The 26,510-nt window shown below is 46.8% G+C and overlaps 1 protein-coding gene across 3 annotated transcripts in view; it reads right to left on the reverse strand.

Annotated features, from left to right (window-relative positions):
• Positions 1–9,919: 9,919 nt before the first annotated feature.
• rhot2 (ras homolog family member T2) overlaps positions 9,920–26,510 on the reverse strand; it is a 46,857-nt gene continuing 30,266 nt past the window's right edge. For 2 of the 3 annotated variants that reach the window (XM_086001028.1, XM_086001030.1), the window contains 9 exons: positions 23,797–23,917; positions 23,099–23,183; positions 22,862–23,007; positions 20,988–21,088; positions 20,001–20,131; positions 19,132–19,212; positions 18,621–18,743; positions 18,014–18,216; positions 9,920–16,748 (listed from right to left, as the gene is read on the reverse strand). In XM_086001028.1, the coding sequence (XP_085857154.1) occupies positions 16,631–16,748; positions 18,014–18,216; positions 18,621–18,743; positions 19,132–19,212; positions 20,001–20,131; positions 20,988–21,088; positions 22,862–23,007; positions 23,099–23,183; positions 23,797–23,917 (1,109 nt within the window). In that variant the 3' untranslated portion in view covers positions 9,920–16,630. The remainder of the gene's footprint in view (positions 16,749–18,013; positions 18,217–18,620; positions 18,744–19,131; positions 19,213–20,000; positions 20,132–20,987; positions 21,089–22,861; positions 23,008–23,098; positions 23,184–23,796; positions 23,918–26,510) is intronic. The other variant, XM_086001029.1, reaches the window with a different exon arrangement.

The following is a 26,510-nucleotide window of genomic DNA, read 5'->3' on the forward strand; positions in this document are numbered from 1 at the left end:
CTGGAACCTCCTTCAGCCCTACTACAATCCTCCGAAATCTCTGCGCTCCTCCAATTCTGTCTGTCCTCTTGAGCATCCCTGATTTCTATCGCTGCACCATTGGCGGCCATGCCTTCTGTTGCCTAGGCCCTCAGCTCTGGCATTCCCTCCCTAAACCTCTCCACCTCTCCTCCTTTAAGACGCTCCTTAAAACCCAAGTCACCTGTCCTAATATCTCCTTACGTGATTCGTTGTCAAATATTGTCTGATAACACTCCTGTGAATCGCCTTGGGATGTTTTACTATGTTAAATACAAGTTGTTGGTGTTGCTAACAAATATTTTACTCTTGTAATTCATTAAACATTCCTGTAAAACAGAGATATTAAAAAGGGTGCAGTTTGCTCAAGGGATTTTCTACCCCCAAAAGACGTACCTATTTAAAGTGTAAATGTGGCTCCCTCACTGGCTCAGTTGGTAAAGCCCACGTGTAACTGGACACCACAGACCTGAAGGTCCCACGTTTTTGGGGGCCCCAAAAGGGCTGGGGGGTGGGTGGGTGGAATGAAAAGGTAAGAGTTGGCACAGCTAACAAAATGGCAGGGCTGGTTCAATGAACTACTCCTGTTTCTTCTCCGTACAGCGTTCACTGATCTCAGCCGGGGCGCAGGAGGGGGCTCTACAATTGGCCCCAGGGACCCATTGATCTAGAGAGGTTGGTCAAGCAGCCGAACAGATCTCTATCACTGGACTCCTGCTAGGAAGTGTTCATGTGGGGATATTCGATAATGACAGCACACATTTTATTCCTGAAAACTTCATAGAATCTACAGCACAGACACAGGCCATTCAGCCCACTGGTCCATGCCGGTGTTTATGCTCCACACGAGCCTCCTCTCACTCTGTCCTTATATTCCTTTCTCCCTCATGTACTTGTATAGCGTCACCTTCAATGCATCATTGATGAGAATGGATGTTCGACTCTGGGTTTACTCAGATGATATTTATTTAGACCGCAGATCACGGGCTGTATTCCAGGAAGCACATAATCACGTTAAACATGTAGAGCACCTACTATTGATGGCACCTGCCTTGATTAGGTTTACAATCAGTTAGCAGTTTAATGTTTAACCCACATCGAAGGGAGAAATCAAGGCCAAGTGCAATTGTTTTGCAAAGGTCGGGGCTATTCTGGCCCTTTGCTGTATTATTCCCACTTTCTACTGCACGAATACAGCCAGCACTCAACATCAATAGCTGCTTAACCCCTCACACTAGCTTTCTTTTTATTGGAGAACTAAGGTGAAGGGTTAAGGCACAGAGTGAGAGTGCCACCAAGCTGAAAAGAGTAAAGGGAAAGCCACAGCACTAATTTTAGTAGAAAACCCCTTACACACAATTCAAATCGCTTTATTGGCATGATAAGTTACATCTTATGTTGCCAAAGCATCAAAATACATTTATGGTTTAGCACATAAACGCAGTTCTATTCATACAGTGTATAAACAGGTATATCCCTGAGTGTATAAATATACATTCGCATTGTTTATATATATTCTTTTCTTAGTTTACTGGTTGTCCCTCTGTTCATGGCAAGCTGTAACATAGTGTGCCGCCAGTGTTATACAGCTTCTCTCCTCTCCCAGTAGGAATGGGAGTTTTTGGTTGTCATTCAGATTTCTGAAATCAGGGCATATTTGTGAGAATTTTTGGTAGAAATTCTCCCTGATGCCCTGATATTTTCCACAAGCTGTGAGGAAGTGCATCTCTGTCTCCACCACTCCCTGACTGCAGTGAGAGCATATCCTGTCCTCTCTTGGCAGCCTGGTCTGCCTGTGTCTGCCTTTTTCGATCGCTAGGCTATGTTCGCTAAGTCTGTACCTTGTCAAGGTTCTTCTCAGTTTGTTATCCTTTACCATGGTCAGATAATCAGCTATGTTGTATTGTCTGTTTAGGGCCAAGTAGCAATTGAGTTTGCTTTGGGTTTTTGTTGTTTCTGCCCAATATGTCAGATATTTTTCCTTTTGCTTAGCGACGATTGTGTTGGGTTGAATTCTTTGTGTTACCCTGTCACTGTCCTGGGGCTGGTTATTGTTAGTATTGTTAGTAGTTACTTCACTGAGTCCCAGGACTAGTTGACTGAGGGTATTCTTCTTTATGGTCAGCTCTTGGCATTTCAGGGCGTCGCAGTGATAGCATTGGGGATTGCTCATTTGTAGGTGATTCCAAAATTTGGTGGCTCTTTTTTGGATAGTGATTATTAATGGATATTGGCCTAGTTCCGCCCTGCATGCATTGTTTACTGTTTTCCTTTGAGTCCGGAGGATACTTTTACAGAATTCTGCATGTAGGATCTCAATTGGGTGTTTGTCCCATTTTGCAAATTCTTGTTGAGTTAGCGGTCCCCATACCTCACTGCCATAGAGTGCAATTGGTTCAATTACTGATTTGAAAATTTTGAGCCAAATGCTAATTGGGATTTCTATTTGGATTGATTTTTTGATGGCGTAGGAAGCCCTTCTTGCTTTCTCTTTCAGTTCATTCACAGCCAGTTTGAAGTTTCCCGTAGAACTGATTTTTAAGCCCAAGTATGTGTAGTTAGTGGTTTGTTCAATTTTGGTTGTTCCTATTGTGAAATTTATTTTGGGTCCCTGATGTTTGGATCTTTGCTGGAACACAAGGACTTTGTTTTTTTGGGGATTTATTGTCAGGGCACAAGTCTGGCAGTACGACTCCAGCAGGTCCAGGTTCTGCTGTAGCCCCTCTTTAGTAGGTGACAGCAGAACCAGGTCGTCTGCATAGAGGAGGAATTTAACCTTGGATTCATATAGGGTGAGGCTGGGTGCTGTAGATTGTTCAAGTAGTTTTGCCAATCCATTTATGTAAATATTAAAGAGTGTCGGTGAGATTGGCGAGCCCTGCGTCACCCCCCGCCCCTGTGGGAAGTATTTTGTTTGTTTGTCTCCAATTTTAACTGCACATTTGTTGTTTGTATACATTGATTTAATTACATCATATGTTTTCCCTCCTACCCCGCTTTCGATAAGTTTCAGGAATAAACCGTCATGCCAGATGGAGTCGAAAGCCTTCTGGAAATCTACAAAGCATGCGTAGATTTTGCTTTTGTTATGGTGAACGTGTTTGTCAATTAGGGTCTGTAGGGTGAAGATATGATCGGATGTTCTATAGTTTGGCAGGAATCCAATTTGGCTTTTACTCAAGACATTGTGCTCCTCAAGGAAGTTTATAAGTCTTTTGTTTATGATGCTACAGAATACCTTCCCCAGGTTACTGTTTACACAGATGCCTCGATAGTTGTTTGGGTCGATTTTGTCCCCACTTTTGTATATGGGCGTTATGAGTCCTTTGTTCCAGATATCAGGGAAATAACCGACACTCAGAACCAAGTTGAAGAGTTTTAGGATAGCCAGTTTCATTTTGTTGTCTGTGTATTTAATCATCTCGTTTAGTATGCCATCAGTCCCGCAGGCTTTTCCTGGTCGCAGGTCCTTGAGTTTTTCAAGAAGTTCTTTTTCTGTTATTATGGCGTCTAGCGGGTTTTGGTTATCTTTTATGGCCATTTCTAGCTTTTCCAGTTTTTTGCATATTTGGTGTTGCTCTGGTTTTAGTGTGTTTTTCTGGTATAATTTTTCAAAGTGGTTTACCCATGTGTCCCCATTTTGAATGGCCAAATCGTCGTGTTGTTTTTTGTGTAGTGTTTTCAAGTTTTCCCAGAAACAATTGGAATCAATGGATTCCTCCATGGAGCTGAGTGTATTCTTAATATATTGCTCTTTTTTGGTTCTGAGTGTGTTTCTGTATTGTGTTAGTGTCTGACAATAAGTAAGGCGTAGTTCCTCGTTTTCTGGATGTCTGTGTTTTTGGTTTGATATTTTTCTAAGTTTTTTCCTCATGTTATGGCAATCTCGGTCAAACCATTTTTCATAGTTTTTTGTTTTGGGTTTGTTCTTGCGAGCTTTCAAGTTTGCATTTGTTGCCAAATTATCAAAAATATTGTTTAGTTTACTAACTGCCCGGTTTACGCCTTCTTTATTGTGAGTGTATATGTTATCCAGAAAGGTGTCTAAGAGAGCTTGAGTTGATGCATTGCTAATTGTTTTCTGGTATTTTTCCGTGTCGTTTTTGGCCCATCTGTACGATTTTTTGGTGTTGTACAGTTTACTGGGTTGTGTTTCTATGTTGTTTGTTTCTGTCTTTTTGAGGAACATAGTAATTTGACTGTGATCTGACAGTGTTGTTTGTGGTTTGACTGTGAATGCTCTGAAAGAGGATGGGTCTAAGTCTGTAATCATATCGTCTACTGTGCTGCAGCCAAGAGGTGAGCAATAGGTCGATCTTCCTAGGAGGTCTCCTATGAACCTACCATTGACAATGTACAGACCCAGGTTTCGACAGAGCTGTAGTAGCTGTTTTCCGTTGGTATTTGACTGCTTGTCGCAGTTATGCCTGTATGGAAGGGAAGGGATGTCAAAGTGGTTATTCCCAAAAACGTAATTGTTTCCCTGATTATTGGTGAAGTCTGGTTCTTCGCCCGTTCTTGAATTGAGGTCCCCACAGATCAACACGTTCCCCTGGGCCTGGTATTGGATAATTTCCCCCTCCATGTTGGAGAAGGTGTCCTCTTTAAAGTACGGGGAATCGATTGGAGGGATATAAAGTGCGCAAATGTAAACATCTTGGGTGTTTGAGATAATCTCCCTCTCAAGTTTGAGCCACATATGGTTTTCGCCCTTTTTTATAAATTTGATGTAATTCTTAAGTTCTGTTTTAAACCAGATCAGTATGCCTCCGGAGTCTCTGCCTTGGGTTACACTTGGTAATTTATTGGAGGGGACCACCAGCTCAGTGTACCCTTGGGGACAGCCAGTGTGTCCTTTTCCTTTATACCAAGTTTCCTGTAAAATGATAATATCTAGGTCTTTAGTTTCATCTATGAACTCTGGGGTCCTACTTTTCACTTCTCGCAGTGAAGAGCGTAGACCTTGGATATTCCAGGTCGAAATATATAAGGATTTCATGTTAAGTTTGATCTTTTACTATGATAGGTTAAAGAGTGGTACGTGTTTGTCATGTCTAAGTGTGGGAAAAAAAAGATCACATCAGTTGTCTACAAAAGTTAATACAATTTGGTTACAGTTCTTTCTATTAATTAGTCCTTGATCCATAAGGCGGAAGTAGATGCTGCTGCACATCTGCTTATTGTCTCTTAATGGATTGTTTCTGTCTGAGGTATTGCGTACGTCCTGTGCATCTCTCCCTCTGTCTGGCTGGGAGCAGTCCTATTCCCCTGTGGGACAGGAGTGGTGCAGGTCTGATATTGTTGTTTTGCATGGAGATCCTCTCTGGTCTCGGTTGGTGTGTTGGTGGTCTTTGTAGTGTTCCTGATATGTACCCCGCTGATCTCTGGTGGTCGGGGGGGGGGGGGGGTCCTCTTGGAGTCTGGGTATGGACCCGGTTAAAAGCGACGTCCTTCAGGGCTTTAGCAAAGATCGATATTCTTTGCCTTTGGATGTGGACGTGGTCGTAAAGACATTCCTCATCGAGGGTGGGGTGTTGGGCCAGGTGTACGTTGTTGGTTTGATTCGCAGTCTCTTGCTATGCTGGCATTTATCTCATGAATTGTGTTGTTGAAGTCTGTTCTCGGCAATATTGTGGAAACAGTGATTCTAGTGTTTGGAAATGTACTGCTTGCTTTCCTAATCATTGCTCTGAGCGATGTTGCTACTTCTTTCTGTTGGGTCTTTAGGTCATTTGTGCCCGTGTGTATTATTATGTGTTGGGGGGAGCCTAATCTGGCTTTGGTCAGCCATCCCATGGCTCTGTTTGTTGTTGGGCACCAGATCTTTTCTACTTTACTTCTAGGGAATAGCTTTTTCTCCCATAGAAATTTCCCATTTGAGTCTATGAGTATTACGACGTCAGCCTTGTTTGTGTTTACTGTCTGGTGGCTTTCGCTTGGACTCAGTGTGTGTGCTGGGCTGGGGTGTCTGGTGTGTGCGTACCTCTTGTGAGCGGCCCGCTTGTGGTTCCACGGTGGTGGGGGAAGATTGCGAATCAGTATGCTGGTCGGTCTGTGTGGCACCCCTTGTATTGTGTGTCTGTTGCTTTTGTTCCGTGTGGGAGTGCAGCTGTTCCGTCTGGCTCTGTCTTGTCTTATCTCTAGCCTCTGGTTGCTGGTCTAATGGTGTTATCTCTCCTCTATGGCTCTCTTCTTTTTCCTGCAGCTCTTTCACCTGATTCCTAAGTAGATTCACCTGGTTCTCAAGTAGATTCAGCTCTCTCTTGTGTCTCTCCCTCTCCTGATTTTGATCGTCATTCATTTTGAGGAAGTCCTCTCTAAGTTTAACCATCTCTATCTCTAATTGATTAAATTTATCTTTTGGTTGTATCTGGCTGTGTGATCCTGGGGTATGTGTCTGGTCGGCCCTGGAAGGCTCACTCACTTCCTGGCTAGGCTGGTCGGCCCTGGAGGGCTCACTCACTTCCTGGCTATGCTGCTCTTCTCTTGGTGAGCTGGGAATGGTAGGGGGACTATGTGTGGCTTCCTCCCTGGTAGTTATGCTGGGGTTTGTCAGTTGTATCGTGTGGCTGTGGTTCCCCGGGGTTAGTGTCTGGTTTGAACTGTGTGGCTCGTTCACCTCCTGACCAGGCAGATTTTCTCCTGGTAAGTTGTCAATGTTGGGGGGAGTGCGGGCCACTCTGGGGCTGTTCCTTCCCCCCTTAGTTAATTTTTTCAGTGTCCTGAAGGCCGTTGCAAATTTGTCGAGGTTGCCTTGCACTAATATTGTTCCGGTATTGTACACGTTGACCGTCGTAGTTGAACTGTCTCCTGGTGTGTTAATTTTCATTATGGACCCATTTGCGGTATTTTCTAGCTTAACATTGGTATAGTGTGATTTTATTGCTGTGATCCAAGCCACTGGCTGATCTGAGTAGAAAGTGAGGTTACTTTTTGTCCCATTGTTGTAACAGTCAGCAAAAAGTGTTTCTGGTTTTTCTCTCATCTGCTCATGCTTGATCGCTTTTATAGCTTTTTTTGCAGTGTTGGGGGGAATCTGGAAGCGGGGCTGTTGTGGATCTTCTGATTTGCTCATTTTTGGTAAAGTATTGTTGATCTTAGAATAAGCTTTTCTGGGGCCCCGGGTTTGGTGTTTCCCTCTCCTTGTTCGCGAACTTTCCCGGTCCCCCTCTCCGACCCCGTGGTCCCTGGGCCTCGGCTTCTGGGTTCACCCTTCTCAGGTCTGGGTCTGTGAGCCGCTGTTTCCCGGTGCCTTCGGGCTGTTCCCCTCCCCCTCAGAGGTCTCTGTGCCTCTGTCTCGGCCTGGCTCCTCGGGCCTTTCCCTGGCTTCAGTCTCCCTCCCTGGGCCCTGTACTCACAGTCTTGGTTTGCTTCTGGAAGCCTTCTGGTTGCTCCCCTTCTCCTCAGAGGTCTCTGGGCCTGGCTCCTCGGGCCTTTCCCGGGCTTTCTAGCCCAGCCGCCGCTCGGGCTGTGCCTCGTTCGCCGTTCGGGTGCTGGACTGCGGTCGTCGCTCGGGTGCTGGACTGCGGCCGCCGATCGGGCCGTGTCTCGTTCGCCGCTCGGGCTCCCCGAGTCACCTCGTTCCGGCTGCCGCTGCGTCTCCGTGCGGCCTCCCCGATTCGCCTCGTTTCCCGAAGCGGCCTCCCCGAGTCTCCTCGCTCCGGCTGCCGCTGCGTCTCCGTGCGGCCTTCGCGCCTCGGTTCCCGATGCGGCCGAGTCACCTCGCTTCTGCTGCTGCTGTGGCCCTGTGCGGCCGCTGTTCTTCGGTTTGTATATATTTTTTTCCCTTATTTCTTTTTTTTTCTTTGGCTTTTTTTTTCTAATTTCCTCTGGTTTTTTTTCCTTTGGTGGTCTTTTCCTTCCTTACTTAATCTAGACTAAACTAAACTTAAACTTAACTAAACAAACTAAACTAACTTAACTAGAACTAAATTTAACTTTAAAACCTTTTTAAACTTGAAATGAACCTTTTTTTCCCCCACTTTAAACACTAAAAACACTAAAAATTCAGCAGCCCATCTTCAGCGTGTGTATTCACTCTGTCTGGCTGTCTCTCTCTCTCCCACAATACAGGTAAATATACCTCGCGTGGCTATTTACTCAACAAACATCGGCCACCATTCAGTGACCAAGGAAGTAAATCAGCCACATCAATCAAAACTCACTCTCTTGGCTAGATTTTCCAAGCCTCGAGGAGGCGGGCATGGAGGCACGACAGCCGGTAAATTCGGAGAAAGTGGGGGTGGATAGCAACCCGCCCCCATCCCGCCTTCGTGCCCTTTTGCCAGGAGGCGGGAAGATGTGCAGCTTCGGATCCCGTCTCCTGGAGGCGGGAAAGGCATTTAATCCTTTTAACTGCCTGTTAACAGGTAGTTAACAGGCAGAAAATAGGATTAGTGCCATTTTACCTTCACAGGTGAAGGCTTCCCGACCTCTGAGAACCTCGCCGGGTTGGAGGGGGTCTGCGCTGGTCGGAGGCACCGGGAAGTAAGATGTAGAGGTGAGTGATGGGTGCAAGTGTGGAGTGGTAAGTATGCAAGGTGAGTGATAAGTTTTAAAAAGTGTTCACTTACCTGGTTTTCTTCCTACAGCCTTCAGCCACGGTGGATCAGGAGAGCCAACATCCTCCTCGTCAATTTCAGAGACTGGCTGTTGGAACCTCCAACAGTCATGTGAAATTTACAAATTTGAAAGGTTTGATGAGTCCTGAACACAAGGCCTCATCAAACTAAAGAGAATGTTAGTGTTTAACAGCTTCACAGAGCTGTCAAACGCTGACATTTCTTCTTTAAGGAAGTCTTGACAGATAGCACGTCTGACGTTGACATGCTCTGTCAATGACTTCCTCCCTAATTGGCCTGCTGAGCCCACAGGGCAGGCTTAACAAGGTCAATCAGGGGAAAATCCCTCTGGTTGGACAGGTGAGGATGGAGGCGGGACATTGACACAACAAGCAGATGTCCCGCCTCCATTCATCTTACCATTTTACCACAGAAATGTTAAAGTTCACAGGCATACACGAGATACGGGATACTTGCCTTTATTAGCCGAGGCATAGAATATAAGAGCAGGGAGGTTATGCTTGAACTGTATAAAACACTAGTTAGGCCGCAGCTAGAATACTGCGTGCAGTTCTGGTCACCACATTACAGGAAGGATGCGATTGCACTAGAGGGGGTGTAGAGGAGAATTACGAGGATGTTGCCTGGGCTGGGGAATTTTAGCCATGAGGAAAGATTGGATAGGCTGGGGTTGTTTTCTTTGGAACAGGAGGCGGAGTGGAGACCTAATTGAGGGGTATAAAATTATGAGGAGCCTAGATAGAGTGGATAGGAAGGACTTATTTCCCTTAGCAGAAGGGTCAATAACCAGGGGGGCACAGATTTAAAGTAAATGGTCGGAGGTTTAAAGGGAATTTGAGGAGAAATGTTTTCACCCAGAGGGTGGTGGGAGTCTGGAACTCTCTGCCTGAAAGGGTGGTAGAAGCAGAGACCCTCAACACATTTAAAAAGTACTTGGATATGCACTTGAAGTGTCATAACCTACAAGGCTACAGACCAAGTGCTGGAAAGTGGGATTAGGGTGGATAGCTCTTTGTCAGCCAGCATGGACAAGATGGGCCGAATGGCCTCCCTCCGTGTTGTAAATTTCTATGATTCTATGATACACCTTGTGAATGAATACTGAGATCCTAGGCCCAACAATGATGTCTGTTACTCATCGATTATTTACTTATCAGATATGCAATTAACCACATCTGGATTCCCAATTAACCAGATGTGGAGAGTGGCCAACGTACCTAACAAAACTGCACTAAACCATCCAGAGGTGCTCGAAAATTAATTATTGCATTATTCAAAATAACCTGCAGAAATGTAGTGCAACACAAAGACAAAACATAAAATCTGAAAAATATATTTATCTTTCCATTAAAAGGACAGGTACAGAAAGTCTCTCTTTAAAAATCACAAAGAAATACAGTGTTTCCATTTACAGACAAAGAATTTTACCACATGGCCATTTTTAGACAAACAGGAGCAAAGTAAATATCAGTTCCAGTTACTGAGCACAATCTGAAGATAAGATGTGATTAATGGTTTAACCCTGTCCATGATCTTTTTTCAAATACTATTCTTCCCTCTCATCCTCCGTTGCAAACTGAGAACTGCAGCATAAGGCAGACAGGTGATGGATGGCTGGAGTCACACATCAGGAAACTGGTGAATCCTGATAGATCAGCGAGTTTGTGGAGTGAGAGAGATTGGGAAGGTGTCAGCTTCAGTCTCTGGCCCGTGCGGATAACTAATGTCAGATGGGGGGGAGCAACTAGGGACCGGTGATAGACTTCAATGTCCTCAGACTATGGGTAGTGTGGGGAAAGGGACTCCATGGATATTGGATCAGGGCAGGCCTCATCTGTGACTTCCCCACCCAGGTCAAATAGCCTGCCAAGCCTCACCATCAAGACGTACGTGTGAGTAAAGGTCACTTGGCCATGGTACCAGAGGGCAACTGGTGCCCATGGAGCTGTAACCCAGCGAGAAGCCACTGCCACCAGGAGAGAAAGGGAGAACGGGGACCAAATTCAGGTGGGAAACAAAAGGCGGATTCAAGTGAAAGCTGCTGGTGTGGTCGGAACCATTGACTAATGGGTCATGCAATGGCCAAACAGGAGCACGAGACAAAGCCCATCAATGTACATGCCAACATACCAAGTTGACGTGTAAACTTACATGATCAGAGTGAACAGGATCAGGGCATTTCATTTATTGGGTGGGAGCAGTAAATCCTTATTGGGTCGGATGTTTGGTGGGAGACTGGTGAGGGAGAGTTGAGGGGGCTTGGCTTTTGGGGAGTGGTAGCTCCTTAGGTCCAGATATCCACTCTGGATGATTCTACGGGTCTTACGACCCGTCTGTAGTTTGGGGATTGGGGAAGCACCAGTTGGCACTGTGCCAAGGTAGACTAGCTTTATACCGCAGAACAGGACAAGTGTACAAGCCAGCATTTGCAGTCGATTTTCCTCTCAGCCAGCGGCAGACCAGACACGCAAACGCCAGGCTCCGAAGGGAAGGGGAAGGCGGGCACGGGTCAGTGATTCGCTACCTCACGTTCCTGATGCCAGGTGTGGTACTGTGCCATGGCGGTGACCAAGGAGTCATCATTTGGAAGCGCCTCTCAACAACTCCGGCCAGCTGAGTCAGAGCAGCGTTGGAGCTTGGAAGTGGAGTTACCTGGTTGAATATCTGCCTGCCAATTAGTGGATGCCTTGGGCCCAGACATAAAGGGGCAAAAATAACCAGTGGGAGGAAGAGCCTTTAAAGGGATGGTTCAGGTACAGTCAAGGTACATTCCAACGATGGAGTAAGGTAGGGCAACCAAAGTCAGAGCTCACTGGATGACGAAAGAGATAGAGAGTAAGATGAAGCAGAAAAAGTATGACAGGTGTCAGGTTGAGAATACGAGTGAGAACCAGTCTGAATATAGAAAGTTCAGAGAGGAAGTGAAAAAGGAAATAAGAGGGGCAGAGAGAGTATGAGAATAGATTGGCAGCCAACATAAAAGGGAGTCCAAGTCTTCTATAGGCATATAAATAGTAAACTGGTAGTAAGAGGGGGGGGGTGGGGCCGATTAGGGACCAAAAAGACCTACGCATGGAGGCAGTGGCCGTGGTACTAAATGAGTACTTTGCATCTTTCTTTACCAAGGAAAATGCTGCCAAAGTCAGTGAAAGAGGAGGTAGTCGAGATAATGGATGGGAAAAAAACTGATAAAGAGGTACTAGAAAGGTTGGCTGTACTTAAAGTAGATAAGTCACCAGGACCAAATGGGATGCATCCAAGGATGCTGAGGGAGGTAAGGGTGGAAATTGCGGAGGTACTGGCCATAATCTTCCAATCTACCTTAGATATGGGGGTGGTACCAGAGGACTGGAGAATTGCAAATGTTACACCCTTGTTCAAAAAAGGGTGCAAGGATAAACCCAGCAACTACAGGCCAGTCAGTTTAACCTCTGTAGTGGAGAAGCTTTTAGAAACGATAATCCGGGACAAAATTAAGTCACTTTAATTAAGGAAAGCCAGCACAGATTTGTCAAAGGCAAATCGTGTTTAACTAACTTGATTGAATTTTTTGATGAGGTAACAGAGAGGGTTGATGTGGTGTACCTGGACTTCCAAAAGGTGTTTGATAAAGTGCCACATCATAGGCTTGTCAGCAAAGTTGAAGCCCATGGAATAAAAGGGACAGTGGCAGCATGGATACAAAATTGGCTAAGTGATAGGAAACAGAGACAGAGTAGTGGTGAACGGTTGTTTATCGGACTGGAGGAAGGTACACAGTGGTGTTCCCCAGGGGAAATTTGCAGATGACACAAAACTTGGAAGTATACTGAACAGTGAGGAGGATAGTGATAGACTTCAAGGGGACATAGACAGGCTGGTGGAATGGGCAGACATGTAGCAGATGAAATTTAATGCTAAAAAGTGCAAAGTGATACATTTTGGTAGGAAGAACGAGGAGGGGCAATATAAACTAAAGGGTACAATTCTAAAGGGGGTGCATGAACAAAGAGACCTGGGGGTATGTGTGCACAAATCACTGAAGGTGGCAGGGCAGGTTGAGAAAGCAGTTATAAAAGCATACAGGCTCGTGGGCTTCATAAATAGAGGCATAGAGTACAAAAGCAAGGAAGTTATGATGAACTTTTATAAAACACTGGTTTGGCCTCAACTAGAGTATTGTGTCCAATTCTAGGCACCATACTTTAGAAAGGATGTTCAGGCCTTAGAGAGGGTGCAGAAAAGATTTGTAAGAATGGTTCCAGGAATGAGGGACTTCAGTTACGTGGATAGACTGGAGAAACTGAGGTTGTTCTCCTTAGAGTAGAGAAGGTTGAGAGGAGATTTGATACAGGTGTTCAAAATCATGATGGATCTAGACAGAGTAGATTGAGCGAAACTGTTCCCATTGGTGGAAGGGTCGAGAACCAGAGGACACAGATTTAAGGTGATTGGCAGAAGAACCAAAGGCGATATGAGGAAAAAGTTTTTTACGCAGCGAGTGGTAAGTATCTGGAATGCACTGCCTGAAAGGGTGATGGAGGCAGACTCAATCGTGGCTTTCAAAAGGGAGTTGGAGAAGTACCTGAAGGAAAAATTTTTGCAGGGCTACAAGGAAAGGGCGGGGGAGTGGGACTAGCTGAAGCGCTCTTGCAGAGAGCCGGCATGAGCTCGACGGGCCGAATGGCCTCTTTCTGTGCTGTAACCATTCTATCATTCTAAGAGCCAGGAATAAATTTACCAAATATTTTTTAATCAAAGCAAAAAAACATGCAGGATTTCACAACAAAAGGAGAGATTTGTAGGGCTATGGGGAAAGAGTAGGAGGGAGTGGGACTAATTGAATAGCTCTTTCAAAGAGCCGGCACAGGTACGATGGGCTGAATGGCCTCCTTCTGTGCTGTACGATTCTATGTCATTCTGCTTTGTAGATAGAAGAAAGCCACAGTAAGGAGTGTGTGGATATTTTAGATCCAGTTCTCGGAGGACACAGCCCCAGTTCAATCTTGTCCAGCAAAACCAACACTCCCTTTTCAAAACTGGCACAGAAAAGCCATTGGAATACAAATGAGGAACAGAACAGTCCCGGGAGTGTTCCGCTGTTCAGGCACATTCTTGAGTGTGCTCGGTGTTGGCACAAACGCTACGTGGGAGAGTTCAACTGCTTTGCGGAGGCAATATTTTACAGCACACCTCCCCTCACCTGAATGAGCGTGAAGACACATCTTGCTCTGTCTGAACAAAGTGGAGTGATGCTTCTCCTCCAGTATCACCGTCCTGCCTTGCCTTAAAACCCTCGGACTCGGTTTAACTCATTGCCAGCAAAGAAATTCAGGCTGGTAAATATCCCCCAGGGACATAATATTTTCAGCATTCGGCCCAACTGGTCTATGCTGGTGTTTATGCTCCACGTGGGCCATAAGTGAATGGTGTCAGTACGATAGCACCCTGATGCTGCTGTACTTCAAGTGATGCCACTCTGGAGCTACTGGAATAGAACTGGGCAAACACACTGCAAGGTGCTGGCAGGATGATGCCAGGCATCAAACGAGCAAACAGGCAAAAGCAGCTCATTATTTCTCACGACATTATTATTATTATTTCACCTTTGATCAAGTGCCAGGGCTGATCTCGGCCGAGGCAGTGACTCAGATTGGCAGCGACTCAGATTGGCAGCAGCTGCCCCAGAAGTGCTTTACCTACGTTGGGGCTAAGGCACGTTGGTGGTGGCACAATGCAGAGGGAGCTTTATTCAGCGACTGACTGAGGGAGCCGACAGTGAGCACCTGAAATGGGAACGTCAGCATTTGTATTCCACAAGTTATAAGCTCAAACATTCAACACTTCAACAAAAGGTTAGGCACAAGGCATTATGGAGCAGGTGAGCTAATGGCCACTCTGCCCTTTGAGGGTTAGCAGTCAGAAGCAACACTGATCAGAGTTTTTGGGGATGGGAGTGGGACAGAAGTACTATCTTTGTGCATCATGTTTACGACTATTTTATATTAGTACGCTTTTAATCAAAAATGTACATCATAGGTCAGTTAAACTTGTGACACTGTATTTAAAAAAGTCTTTTCTAAAAAAAAGTATCACTAACTCACACAAGTATGACCCAGTGCAGCGAATCTCAAAGCTGATGAGACAGGCCTGTGACCAGTGATGCGACAAGGACGCTGCCAGTGTCCCCTCACATTGACCAAATATCAGCAAAAAAATACCACACCAATTGGTTAGAGAGCCACGGCAGGTAAATGGAGTTAAGATACGGGGGGGGGGGGGGGGTGCTACATGGCCTCCTCCTGTTTATAACGTCACGCCCCTGGAACATGAATTACAGTCAGGATCTCAACACAGGAAGTAAGGAACATAGAAAAGTCAATGGTTAAGGAAACAATTCGTGTAAATGAGACTAGAATCTCCAGTACAGTTCAGGAAAGGTCTCTGATAACTACTGGAAAACAAGTGTTTAAAGCATTTAAAGAAAGGCAAATGGGCCTTATCACAGGCTCAGGGCATTTCAAAGCAGTTCATAGGCTAAACAGGCTGGGGTTGTTTTCCTTGGAGCAAAGAAGGCTGAGGGGGGACCTGATAGAGGTGTACAAAATGATGAGGGGCATAGATAGGGTAGATAAAGAGGAACTTTTCCCCTTAGTAAGGGGGTCAATAACAAGGGGGCATAGATTCAAGGTAAGGGGCAGGAGGTTTAGAGGGGATTTGAGGAGGAACTTTTTCACCCAGAGGGTGGTTGAAATCTGGAACTCACTGCCTGAAAGGGTGGTAGAGGCAGGAACTCCCATAACATTCAAGAAGCATTTGGCTGAGCACTTGAAATGCCATTGCATACAAGGCTATGGACCAAATGCTGGAAAATGGGATTAGACTGGACAGGGATTGATGGACGGCGCAGACACGATGGGCCGAAGGGCCTCTTTCTGTGCTGTATAACTCTATATTCAATAAATTACTTTTTTTGAAGTGTAGTTACAGTTGTTATGTAGTTAAACGCAGCAGCCAATTGTATAGTTCGTGTATTATTTCTCAAACGGATGGGTTTGTGATATAACCTTGTACCTGCTTATCCAGTGATGAGATTTTACACCGAGATTGTGAGAATCAAAATGGTAAACGGAGATATTCGGTGCTGCTCCAGAAACAGGTTGTTTTGGGTACACAAGGGCCCTCTCTGGTATACACAGGGGCAGGCAGTACCTGGACTGCACTCAAAGTGCAGGCTTTTGTAGAATCCAAACTTCCGTTACTTTACTCACCCAACACCTCCAGAGATGACAGGAGTCTCATTCCCTGCACCAACAATATCAAAAAGTACAATGAAACATGTTCGGGTTTTTCTTTAGTTAAATGAAAAAAAACATGATACTTACATTGAATTGTAAATTCTAGTATAAAAATAGGGTGAGAAACACTTTGTTTCTTGTACTTTACTGAAGTACCCTTGTCTCTGTTCTCCCGACAGCTTTTAGATCATTCCACAGAACAGAGGTTTTACTTTACAATCAGAAATGTGTTCGCAGTGTCTGACACTAAAATATGTCACCAGAAAAATGCACTACTTGCAGTTTAACGAGGGCTCTTTTGGGAGACATGACGAGCTGCTTAGTGGGGTAGAAGGACAATGGGCCCCGAAGAACAAAGAGGTAGCAAGAGGACAGCAGAGCTTGACCAGATATTGAGACGGGAAGGTGCAGAGCTAAACACACTGGTGTTACCTGTGCTTGGCCAATTAGGGAGTGTGTCAAGCTAACTTTCAACAGCTCAGACTGGTCAAGTCTCCTGTCCAGTGGATACTTTTAACAGCTGTAGCAAGGAAGGCCCATTCTTGCACGATTGCTACATGTCTTGTCGAAATACTTGGGCAGCACAGGCTGCTTATTCAGTTCTTCTACCTTTAAAGCAGATTGCTCCTCCTCCCCCGCCACCCCCCAAAGATAGCCGTGAATAAAATCCCACAGGGCGGCAGATCAGCGCTCGTCCCCCTCGCGGAGCTCCACCTCTAGGACACCGCCCTCTCTGTACACCGCTGTCTCCCGCTATTTTTGCCTGGCCAGTGCTTTGTAGATGGCAAGTCCCAGGAAAGCAACGACAGTGGCTCCCAACGTGATTCGCAGCCAGAAGGACGAGATGCTGAGCTCGGCCTCGTTCAGGTCACTGCAGAAGATGCGAGAGAAAGGTCAGTGAGGAGAAAGGGGAGAAAGCTGTGGTGAGTGGGTGTAATAACGCAAAGCGACTAAGGTTGCAGCATCTGTGAATGTGCAAATAGTACGTGATCATCACATGAAAATCATCACATGAAAATCATCAATGTGAATGCATGCTTCCTGGGGAAGGGCTCAAAACACCTCCGTTCTCAGGCAATCATACCTTGCCCAACCCATGGAAGGCTTTGTGGGAAGGTTGGCTACTGGGAGAACTAACTTACGTGTCATGATGACACCTGTGCATTGCCCCGAACCATCCCCCTCCAAAGCAGAGCTACCGTGAGGCACCTGGTGGACCATTGAGCAGACAGCGGAGGTATCTGCACCGCAGTTGCCATGTGGTCAATAGCAGATTGTAGTGCAGGCAATTCAGTCATGGCATCCCCCACATTGGTGTTGGCAGAAACCTGGCAGTCTGGGCACCTTCCCTGTAACCAGACCATGTTTGGGTGTCCCTCAGATTCCAGTGACTGGTGAACACGTTCAGGCTCGGGAGCCATGCTCTTTCTGAAAGCTGGACCTGTGAAGTCCAAATCCTAAAGCGACAATGCACTTGAGGTTTATAAGATGATGAAGGGAATAGATAGTGCTCGAGTTGACAGCTTGTTCCAACTAAATAGGTTAGGGAGAACCAGGGGTCACAATCTCAAGTTATGCAAGGCCGGATCTAGGTTAGATGTCAGGAGGTGGTTCTTTTCCCAGAGAATAGTGGACCTCTGGAACAGGCTGCCGGTTCGTGCAGTGGACTCAGATTTGTTGAATTCCTTCAAGCGAGAGCTGGACCGGTTTTGGCTGGGGCGGAGATCACCTCTTGCAAGAGGTAGACACTTTAATCAGGGCAAGGGTGGTCCAACCATCCAACTCATCCACCTCTACCCCATGCTCACCCTACCGATACTCAATCTTTCTCTTCACTCCTCCAATCCCAATCATTTTTCTTCCCCATTCACACCCTCAACCTGCCCTCTGGTACAACTCAAGGACAACCCTGCAACCCCCACCCCCCCCCCCCCCAAACACACAATCTAGCCCCACTCCCAATTACACCTATACACTAATCCCTTCCCAAATCAGATTACCTGCCCACCAATCCCACGGCAACCCAACCCCACCTCGTAGGGAGACCAGTGCCCACCAGCACCGACAGAAGCACAAAGTGTCCTCACCCCTTGCAACAGTTCTCTGGCAAAGCTGGGAATATTCCCGAATACTCACGGGAAGGCTGCGGCGTGCGCGAGCCGGGAGTAGATCTGCGAGTTTGTTACTTCGTCGTTGTTGCAGCTGAAGTGGAACGGGGCTGGGAGTCTGTGCTTGTAGCAGAATTCTACAGGCGTGATCCCGTGTTCCTGCTTTTGTTCTGGCAAATCAGACTTCGATGCCACAAAGATGCAGGGGATTCTGCTCTCCATGTAGTGTTCCTGCGGAGATGCAAACCGTGAATGTAACAGAAACTTAACTGGACCAGCCACATAAAGCTCCCAACAAATTGCAATGTGATAATGACCAGATAATGTTTTTAGGTATTGGTTGAGGGATAAATATTGTCCAGAACACCGAGGAAAACTCCCCTGCTCTTCTTCGGTATAGTGTCATGGGCTCTTTTACACCCACTTTTAAAGTTGGTTTAACGCATTGGAATATCCTGAGAGAGATAAGAAAACGCTGTATAAATACAAGTCTCTCGTTGCTTATTCCTGAGTCTGCAATCTCCCTGGAGTGCACAGGTACGACAGAGGCATATAACTCTTCCTCGAGCCTGTTCCAGTGACAGCCAGAACCTGCTCTGTTATTTATGTCAATCAGACAGCAGCTCTGAGCTCACCTTGTAAATACTGGCACAGTAGTTGAAGGATTTGGTATCAGTGATATCGTACATCAGACAGGCAACATCACATGCAGCATTGGAGGCTTTCAGGAACTCCGTGTCAACATCCACCTCATGTAGCTAGGGCATAGAGAGGCACCAGTGAGCATATATATATATTGCTGGACACAGAGAGGACATACAGACAGTCAGAAACAGGGAGAGATAGAGCTGGGACAGAGGCATACATAAAGACACAGGGTCAGTACGCACACACACACACAGCGCCAGGCAGAGAGCGAGAGAGACAGGCAGAGAGCGAGAGACAGAGACACAAACACAAACAGAGGTACACACACAGAGTTTGAGAAAGCAGTGTACTGCAATAACATTAACATGTATTTAAAGTGCTCAGGTGGTCATGTTAATGGCAGTATTTGTGCTGGAAGGAATTTATTGCAGCTTTGACACTAATCCCCCGTCGCCTGTTATTCTAAGGCCCCAGCTTGTTGAGTGACCTGGTGCTCACTATTAAATACTTGTCCTGGTTATTGATTTGCACAGTGTTGATTGTGAAGTCAGAGACATCGCCGCCCATCTCGCTCTGCGTCTGAAACAAAACGACAAAGAACTTGTAAAGAAGCATCAGAACTCTGCATTATTGCAGTATGAACTTCGGATTTGTTTGGCACTGCCGTGTGTAATGTGAACACTCTCGGGATGTGGGCAACACTGGCAAGGCCGCATTTATTGCCCATCCTGGTTGCCTTGGTGCACCTTTTCCTTGAAGCACTGCAGTCCGTGTGGTGATGGTGTTAGGTAGGGAATTCCAGGATTCTGAAGCAGCATCATAACTTCATTTATATCGTGCTTTTAACGTAGTAAAACATCCCAAGGCGCTTCACAGGAGCATATCAGACAAAATTTGACATCGAATCACAGAAAGAGATATTAGGACAGATGACCAAATGCTTGGTCAAAGATGTAGGTTTTAAGGAGCGTCGTAAAAGGAGGAAAGATAGGTAGAGAGGCAGAGAAGTTTAGGGAGGGAATTTCAGAGATTAGGGCCAAGGCAGGTAAAGGCACGGCCACCAATGGTGGAGCGATTAAAATCAGGGACGCACAAGAGGCCAGACTTAGAGGAGTGCAGAGATCTGGGAGGGTTGTAGGGCTGGAGGAGATTACAGAGTTGGGGAGGGGCAAGGCCATGGAGGGATTTGAAAACAAGGATGAGAATTTTAAATTCAGATGTGGGCACGCAGAGAGCGCGAGGCAGACTCTGGGCAAACTTCCCTCGCTTGAATCAACCTCATGTACATGGGTTAGTACCACTGAGGGAGTGAGGGGGCAAGATCAACCCCTCACTTAGATGTCTAATCACAGGGTTATTAAACCTACCTCCAAGCTCCGCCCCAGGAAGGCCTGCAGGAACGCCGTTTTCCCAGTGCCCTTCGGTCCGATCACTTTACACAGGAACACATTTCTCTGAGTCTGACCTTTCTCCAGATCCAGCTTCTTACCCCGAGTGACTGAAATGGTGTTATTTTAAAATAAAAAGCATTAGCCTTTCAGTGTGAGGACGGCTAGCGAAATATCTGCGATTGCTGCAGCAACACTAATCACGGGAATCAGCCACGGGCGTTACACGGGAGCAGGGGAGTGGCTGGATTCCATTTACTCCACTCCTGAAGAGGCTGCCTCGCATGGAGGATTGGTTCCGCAGGTCCTCCCAAGGGGCCATTTCTCATGCAAGCGGGCTATTTGACTGCAGGGTGCGTCGGAGCTATGTCCTCACACAGGAACAGGAGGAGGCCATTCATCCCCTCAAGTCTATTCCGCCATTCAATTAGATCGTGGCTGGTTAGTATCTTAACTCCATTTACCCGCCTTGGTCCCGTATCCCTTAATAGCCTTACCCAACAAAAGTTCATCAATCTCAGTTTTAGAAATTTTCAATTGACCCCCAGTATCCTCAGCTGTTTGGGGGTGAAGTATTCCAGATTTCCATTACTCTTTGTGTGAAGAAGTGTTTCTTAACGTCGCCCCTGAACGGCCTAGCTCTAATTTTAAGGTTATGCCCCCTTGTTATGGATTCCCCACCAGAGGAAATAGTTTCTCTCTATCTACCCAATCAACACCTTAATGAGATCACCCCTTAATCTTCTAAACTCGAGGGACATTCACACATGGTAACAGAGACCTGGCTGATCTTTCCCCTCCCCAGCCCAGGGATACTGAGAGCAATTATATATCTATTTGAGTTCGGCTCCTCCCCTCCAACTCCCGGAATCAGGACTCTGAGGCCCCCACAATATTACCACCATCTCAGCCTGTGGTGAGGCAGGCTGTAGACAGTGTCCCACTCAGCCAGGTGTTGTTCCCTACCTGTGACGGCTGCAGTCTGGGATTCTTGCTCCATGATGGTGGTGTATCCCAGGTATCCCAGATATTCCATACAGCGATGGACATCCAAGTAGGCTGTGAACCTACCGTGGAGAGAGCAGAGTGGAGTGAGGGGCTGCTCAGTTAATGCAGAGTTCAGGCCAGGCGGCAAACATCAGCCATTTCAATTCAAAAGGGTCTCAGATCGGAGGGAGACAATTTAGGTTTACAGTACCTCCAAAAGTAACATTCAAAATTAAAGTATTTTTCCGCAAGGTTGTGCACCAGCCCTGCTGAGTGAGGAAGAGGTATTTTTATGCAGTGAGTTATGAGATCTGGAATGCGCTGCCTGAAAGGGTGGTGGAAGCAGATTCAGTCGTAACTTTCAACAGGGAATTGGATATATAGTTGAAAAGAAAAAATGTGCAGGGCTGTGGGGAAAGGGAAGGAGAGTGGGACTAATTGGAGAGCTCTTTCAAAGAGCCAGCACAGGCACGGTGTGCCGAATGGCCTCCTTCTTCTATAGGAGACAACAACATGCAACATGTAACTGGGTTGATCCGACTCTAAACACATTCATTGAGCCCATCTTCCAACACAGGATGGTCCTAAATGCCTGGCCTCTTGCTCAGCAACAGTCCTTGGATTCCCTTTCCTTTAATTCTCCTTTCCTGTTTTACTCGGTTTTCCTTCCTTTCCGACCTTGAACTTCATTCCCTTTTGCACACTTTCTTCTTCCATCCTTTGCCTTTGCTTTATTTATTAAAGCTTTTTATTTTGTTTCTCACATTCTCCCCTGTCCTTTGACTGTGTTTCTATTAATCTAATCCACGGAACGGTGCGACTCTTGGCTGCCGTGGCATGCAGGAATTCTATAATGTGATTCTACACCCCCATCTAGTGTATCGGCAGGCTGCATTTTAAATGGGAGGGAGGACAAGAGCAGTAGGAGGCAGGGCTGGGGAGTGATGGTGGGGGACGGGGGTGGGGTGGGGGAATGATGGGTAGGGGTGGGGTGGGTGGGAGAGACGGTAATGGGGAGGGGGAAGGGGTGGGAGTAATAGGAGGGGGCCCAACAATCCTGTCCCTCTTTCATAAATCACAAACCCACATGGCTACCTGCCCAGCAGATCCCTTAATCTCGTTTCTCCCTAGAAATGCATCCATCGGCACTGAAAGAAAAGAAAGATTTGCATTTACACAGCACTTCTCATGTCCTCGGAACATCCCAAAGCACTTTTCAGCCAATTAAGTACTTTTGAAGTGTAGTCACTGTTGTAATGTAGGAAATGCAGCAGCCAATTTGTGCACAGCAAGCTCCCACAAACAGCAATTAAATAAATGACCAAATCATCTGTTTTAATGATGTTGGTTGAGGGATAAATATTGGCCAGGACACCAGGGAGAACTCCCCTACTCTTGTTCGAAATAGTGCCGTGGGATCTTTTACATCCACCCGAGGGGGCAGACGAGGCCTCAGTTTAACATCTCATCCGAAAGACGGCACCTCCGACAGTGCTGCACTCCCTCAGTACTACACTGGAGTGTCAGCCTGGATTATATGCTCAAGTCTCTAGAGTAGGGCTTGAGCCCACAACCTTCTGACTCAGGCGAGAGAACCGCGGCTGACACTTTAGCAGTCTTACTGGTTAAACAGTCCACTGCAGTACTATCTGGGAAGAAAATCTCCCAACTTCTAATTTTTCTTTTACTTGTCTCTCGTGGTATATGAACCCTTTAGCTCGGTCCGATTTACTTAACCTCCTGAGGCAGTCAATCAGACAGGTGATACCCGTGAGGGGATTGAGCTCCGAGAACTCCCTCAGTAAATATGAAGAGTGCCGGCAGAATGCACGCAGTTACAGACAAGCACTTACGTCCAGTGGCACAGGTAGCCGTGAAGAGTGATCCAGCCCCTCTTGTCTGTGCACACCGTGTTAAAGACCTCTGGGCCCCAGGGGAAGTAGGGAAACACACTGAATAAATTCTTCAGCTCAATTGGAGAGAGGACGCCATCGTTATCCTGTGCGCAGGGAAATCACAGGTGAGACAGGAGGCATGCCGCAAGCAACCCACCCCCATGCATGCTGCGGGTCTCGGGGAAAGCTACTTACTGCATCGTATTTCTCAAAGACGTGCTGGAGGAACAGGTAGGTGCAGTGATTCAACTCAGTGGTACAGTCGGTGGGAACTCGCAGCCTGCAAGGAAATATTCAGCTAGGTGATTTACAGATTCTTGCAAAAGTCCACAGACGTGATTTATACCCGTTACTAACGCAATGACCGCCACTGTTGGGTTAAAGGTCAACATGTTCCACGGTATAAATCGAGAGGTTGGGAGAGGGGCAGAGACATCCAGTTGTATAGTTGCGGCTGAGGACTATTTCATCATGATATGAATTTGATAGAGTTCTTAATCCGGCTCCATCAGGCCAGCTTGAAGCCAGTTTCTGAATCAATAGCTCTTCTACTTTAGGTTCAGATTCATGGAACATAGAAACAACAGCCACGAAGAGCCAAACCGTCCCTCCATCCCAAGTGCTTTGTGTTTCTTTGTAGAAATTACCAACAGCCCCATGTGGGGGTTAGATATCGAGTTAAGTTTCTCAGTTTGCAACATTAATTCCTCTAATTGCCAGTCTGCTCGCTGCGCCCGTCTGCACCAGCAACACCCACCCGCCACGCCATCTGCCCACCAGCAACATCAACATCTGTCTGTGTGTTCCATCCTGGACTCGAAGACCGACGAGCCCAGGAGCGTGACCGTAACATTCTACACCATTAGCCGACAGGTGCTTTTACCAATACTTACTGCGGGTGGAGGTAGTCATCTGTCAGTTCTAAGTTATCGTCGTAGCCGAACTTCCGTAGCACTGTCCAGGTAGTCTCGTGTCTGCCTCGTTGGATAAACAACATGTTCAGGAACAGGAAACCTGGGGTGGGGGGGGTGGGGAAGAGGAGAGGACACACAGGGTTCAGTCAGACGGGAGCAGTGTGTCCAAACTGACAGCCATGTCTGTGTAAATCAGAAACCATGACCTCATTAACCGGGAGTATGTCACAGCCTTGCACTCCACTCGACACTCTATAGTTCAGGCGCAGATTAATCAGGGCACAGCATGATGGTGGATCCCACAATCAATTCAAACAAAAATCCTAAATGGCTGTCCTCACAATCACAACAGTGCTGCTTTCAATGAGCAATGGGGAGGGGGGAAGCGGGTGGAGAGGGGAGTGCGGGGAAGAGAATGCTGGGAACTGCGCCTAGCCTCAGAAGGGGCGAGCAGGCAGGGGTCTCATCAGTCACCTTGTGCGGAATCTTGAAATTCGTTGATAGATTTCTAGACACAAAAGACATCAAGGGGTATGGGGAGAGAGTGGGAATTTGATATTGAGATAGAGGATCAGCCATGATCATATTGAATGGTGGAGCAGGCTCGAAGGGCCAAATGGCCTACTCCTGCTCCTATTTTTCTATGTTTCTATAACAGCTATCCTGGGGCCTGTCCCTGCATTGCTGTCTTCAAGAAATGGTTTATTCGTCTATTACTAATTATTACTCCCATTAATAATTATAAAAATTTAATTTGAAGATTGAACAGACACCCATCATGCTCTCTCTTTCTTTGAAAGAGCTATCCAATTAGTCCCACTGCTCTGCTCTTTCCCCACAGCCCTACAAACTTCTCCCCTTCTAGTATTTATCCAATTCCCTTTTGAAAGTTACTATTGAATCTGCTTCCAACACCTTTTCAGGCAGCGCATTCCAGATCACAACAACTCGCTACGTAAAATAATCTAATTTCCCCCTCTGGTTGTTTTGCCAATTATCTTAAATAAGCCTCTCCCACATATCGGATCTGGATCACACATACTTACTTCAATCAGAAGATTGAAGTCTCCAGGAATGGTGTGCAAGATCTCAGCTGCCAGCCTATTCTGAGCAGATGAAGTCCCCTTTAACTGTATGGCTCAGATATGGTTCGAGTCCGCTCCACGAGCCTCCACTCAGCAGACTGAACATTGCAAATCTCACAGAATTGGGGATAAAAAGAGCTAGTGGCAGCATGGATACGAAATTGGCTAAGTGACAGGAAACAGTAATGGTGAACGGTTGGTTATCGGACTGGAGGAAGGTATAGAGTGGTGTTCCCCAGGGGTCGGTACTAGGACCACTGCTTTTCTTGATATATATTAATGACTTGGATGTGGGTGTACAAGACACAATTTCAAAATTTGCAGATGACACAGAACTTGGAAGTATAATGAACAGTGAGGAGGATAATGATAGACTTCAAGGGGACATAGATAGGCTGGTGGAATAGGCAGACACGTGGCAGATGAAATTTAACAGAAAAGTGCGAAGTGATACATTTTGGTAGGAAGAACGAGGAGAGGCAATATAAACTTGTGGTAAACCACTGTTAACCTGTACATGCCTGTGTGGTAAACCACTGTTAACCCTGTACAAGTCCAGGCATGTCTCAGCCCCTGGCTCCACCCCTAAGCCCGGGTATAAAGGTGACTCACCACCCTTCCCCCGGTAACTCTTAGGATGGATTCACTAGCAGAGGCATGCTCTAGTTCTTAGTCAATAAAAGCCTACTTCATATAAGTCCATTTCGTAGCCTTTGGTATTGTTGATAGCGCATCAATTTTATTGACTAATTTTCAACATGGAGCAAATCTTGAAGCCGGAACGTTTAGACCTGGATCCTCAAGCAGCAGATGCAGCCAATAACTTTGAACACTGGCTGAGCTGTTTCGAAGCCTTCCTGGAGGCCTCCAGCACTACTGTCACTACAGATGACGCGAAACGGCTTGTCTTGAACTCACAGGTGAGCCACCGAGTCTACTCGATCATCCGAGACGCCACTACTTACGCGGCCGCCATCGCGACGCTAAAGGAACAATACGTGAGACCTGTTAACGAGGTCTACGCCAGACACCTCCTGGCTACCCGAAAACAGCGCCCCGGGGAATCGGGCGCTGAATATTTACTGGCACCGAGAGTCCTCGGCCGGGACTGTAATTGCAAAGCGGTGACGGCCAAGGAATGCACGGAAGACCTGATCCGAGACGCCTACGTAGCCGGCATCAGGTCCAACTATACTCGGCAGAGGCTGCTGGAACAGAGGGGGCTCGACCTGCAGAAGACGGTGGCCCTCACTAACTCGTTAGACGTGGCCCTCCAGAACATGGACGTCTACCCCCCTGACCGGATGGCCACGTGGATGCCATGGGAGCAGCCATCTTGGGACCCGGTAAGGCCACAAGCCGCCAGCAGCCCAACTACAGCGGCAATGACCAGAGGCCAGAAATGCTACTTCTGCGGCCAGGCCAAGCACCCCAGACAGCAATGCCCAGCAAAGGACGCGACCTGCTCCAAATGCGGCAAGAAAGGCCACTACGCGAGAGTGTGCAAGGCGAAATCGACCCCCAATTCCAGCAGCGCCGCGTGTGAACCGTACAGGCCGCCATTTTGGACCCCACCAACCACGTGTGAGCCGTGCAGGCCGCCATTTT

Source organism: Somniosus microcephalus, chromosome 11, assembly GCF_052327205.1.
Source record: "Somniosus microcephalus isolate GS21.2 chromosome 11, FLI_Smic_1.0, whole genome shotgun sequence".
In the NCBI taxonomy this organism is placed as follows: Eukaryota; Metazoa; Chordata; class Chondrichthyes; order Squaliformes; family Somniosidae; genus Somniosus; species Somniosus microcephalus.